Source organism: Marmota marmota, unplaced genomic scaffold (assembly GCF_001458135.2).
Source record: "Marmota marmota marmota unplaced genomic scaffold, marMar, whole genome shotgun sequence".
Lineage (NCBI taxonomy): Eukaryota > Metazoa > Chordata > Mammalia > Rodentia > Sciuridae > Marmota > Marmota marmota.
This window is the reverse complement of record NW_026000229.1, coordinates 46680849-46684097: the sequence shown is the minus strand read 5'-3', so window position 1 is coordinate 46684097 and position 3249 is coordinate 46680849. Positions and strand designations below refer to the sequence as shown.

Below are 3249 nucleotides of genomic sequence, written 5' to 3'. Positions count from 1 at the left end.
AAGACTGATTCTACCTCCTGGCTGCACCTAACCTCAAGAGCTGAAGAACTGTTTTAACCTAAGTGAGAGGCAGCTACTTCCTAAAATCAACTTGAAACTTTACTCCTGAAATTGGTCAGGTACATTACCAATAGCATGAAACAACAAGCTACTTAACTATCTCCCAAAAAAAGGAGGGGGGATTCCAAATTGTCCCAAGGATCCCCTCTTCTACCACTATACAATATGAATCAGCTTTGCCCCAAATAGATGTATCTCTCTGGGAATTGAGGGAGTACAGTTATTCATTAATTTTATGAACACTTATTGGGAATTTTCTAGGTGCAAACATTTAGTTAATTCCCAATCATTCTAGTAGAGTAACTTCCCAAGTAAATTGACATGAAGCCCATGGCAAAGTATTATTTGCTTCTTACTGCTCAGGAAGATGCTCCTGAGTGAGCCAACTCAAAGAACTCTTTCTTGGTAGAAGCATATGAGAAAAGCAGCAGGTACAACAAGGAAATACCTGGTTTAAATCACAGGGTTGATCACAGGGCTTATCAAGATGAATTTCCCAGAGTAACTGTAAATTACATCCTGCATTCAAGTGTTCTCCTAAACCATGCTTGGGGACAATTTTCTTTATCACTCCTGAAATAGTCTCTCTTGGGAATGAATGAATGGAACAGATTTCATATAACCATCTACTCTAAAAAAAGAAAAAGTACTTCCAAGAAGAGAAGTACCCAGCAATACATCACCAGAAGAAAGAAAAAGAATATATACTTGGTTTATAAATTATACACAAAAACAAGGAAGTAACCAACATAAGGAAAGAAGAGTCTTGCCTAGCATGTGTGAGGTACTGAATTCAATTCTTAGCACCACATAAAAATAAATAAATAAAGGCTGGGGATATAGCTCAGTTGGTAGAGTGTTTGCCTTGCATGTACAAGGCCCTGGGTTCAATCCCTACCACCACAAAAAAAATAGTTGAAGTAAATAAATAAAATAAAGCTATTGTGCCCATCTACTGCTTAAAAATATATTTTTTTAAAAAAAACTAGAGCAGAGAGGCTGAGATAATGATTGACATGAAGCACGAAGGGAGAGTCCATGTGTAAGTGATATGCTATTTCTTGACCTCAGTGGTAGTTACAATGGTGTTTTTTTTATAATAATTCATTAAACTATATTTTATTTACTACATATGTTCCATACATTTCCTAATAAAGAAATTTCTGTGTCTATACACTGATACTCACTGACTTCTGGTGTCTTTCACAGATCAACATCTATAATCAAACAGGACATTATTTCAGGAATAGAGGAAAAAATCTACCTACTGCTGTATAAATATTAATTGCAATTATGAAGATGACTTAAAAACATATTTGGGGTGGCTGGGGATACAGCTCAGTAGGTAGAGTCTTGCCTTGCATGCACAAGGCCCTGGGTTCGATCCCCAGCACACACACACAAAAAAATCTGGGTTTTAATTTGTCTTTGCACTATTGTTTGGTAATTGTGTGTGATTTTACAGCTCACAGACACATGAAAACCTTCAGCTTCCTCAGTAACTCCAGCACCATCACTGGCTTCATCCTCCTGGGCTTCCCTGGACCCAGGGAAAAGCAGATCTTCCTCTTCGTGCTCTTCTCCACTGTCTACCTCCTGACCCTCATGGGCAATGGTTCCATCATCTGTGCTGTGCGCTGGGATCAGAGACTCCACACCCCTATGTATATCCTGCTGGCCAACTTCTCCTTCCTAGAGATCTGGTATGTCACCTCTACAGTCCCCAACATGTTGGCCAACTTCCTGTCTGACACCAATGTCATCTCCTTCACTGGGTGCTTCCTGCAGTTCTATTTCTTCTTCTCCTTGGGTTCTACAGAATGCTTCTTTCTCGCGGTTATGGCATTTGATAGGTACCTTGCTATCTGCAGGCCCCTACGCTATCCAACCATTATGACGAGACATCTTTGCACCAATCTTGTGGTCAGCTGCTGGGTTCTTGGTTTTCTCTGGTTCTTGATTCCCATCATCATCATTTCCCAAATGTCCTTCTGTGGATCCAGGACTATTGACCACTTCCTCTGTGATCCAGGTCCTCTTCTAGCACTCACTTGCCAAAGAGCTCTTTTAATAGAACTTGTCTTCTCCTCCTTAAGTCCTCTGCCTCTTGTTATCCCCTTTCTCTTCATCATGGGGTCTTATATTCTTGTCCTCAGAGCTGTATTGAAGGTCCCATCAGCAGCTGGAAAAAGAAAGGCCTTCTCCACCTGTGGGTCTCACCTGGCTGTGGTCTCACTCTTCTATGGCTCAGTACTGGTCATGTACGGAAGCCCAACTTCTGAGCATGAAGCTGGGATGCAGAAGATTGTGACTCTGTTTTATTCTGTTCTGACCCCACTCCTTAACCCTGTGATATATAGTCTTAGGAACAAAGACATGAAAAAAGCTCTGCAGAAATTTCTAGGAACATAAAAAGTATTAATCAAAAACACCCCTGAGCAATAAACTTGTACTTAACTTTTACAGATTTTTTAAAAATTTGTATTTATTCAGATAATATGCATATTAATATTGACCAAAACCTGTAACCCCTATGGCATGGTTCCATAAATCTTGACCATTTATTCTGTTGCTTAGCTGCTTTAATTTTTTTTTACCAAATGCTAGACTTTGTATTTTAAACATGACTAAGGCAATGAACATAGTAACTCCAATCCTTATAACAAATAGAGTAGAAGCATATTGTTTGGATCCCATTTAAGGATTGTTCTTAGGTGTTCGTAAAATGAATTAGTTGAGGTCTTATGCCTAAATTATTCCCCTTACTCTAGGAACATAGCTTTTCTGGGATTCAGCTACAAGCCTGGACTGTTTCCACAGCGGCAAGCTTAGCAGGTTTTGACCACAATTTCTGTACTCCTTGAACTCTCTGACTTGCCACGACCCCTCGCCAGCAAGGGAAAACACGACACAGGATTCTTCTTTCAGCAGTTTATTCAGGCCTTGATTCATGTATCATCTTCTTGTGACCCGACCCCGAGCGCCCAAGCACAGCCTAATAAAGCCTCCAGCATACCAATCTTAAACTGCCACGTGGACCTTTCTCATAGGGTGGTAAGGGATTGCGTGCCAATTCTCCATATTAGGAGTTGTTTATCACAGGCCACAGTGGAAGCCGGCGCCATCTTCTAATGGCGGCCACGGTCTAATTAGAATGGCTCACCACAGTTCCCCCTTATGTTTTATAAA

The 3249-nt window shown here is 40.5% G+C and overlaps 1 protein-coding gene across 1 annotated transcript; it reads left to right on the top strand.

Moving 5' to 3' along the window:
• The first annotated feature begins 1524 nt into the window (after positions 1–1524).
• LOC107137864 (olfactory receptor 11G2-like) lies at positions 1525–2472 on the top strand. The gene has a single exon (XM_015480299.2). It carries the CDS (start codon positions 1537–1539, stop codon positions 2470–2472), a length of 936 nt encoding a protein of 311 aa, XP_015335785.1. The 5' UTR covers positions 1525–1536.
• The last annotated feature ends 777 nt before the right edge of the window (positions 2473–3249 follow it).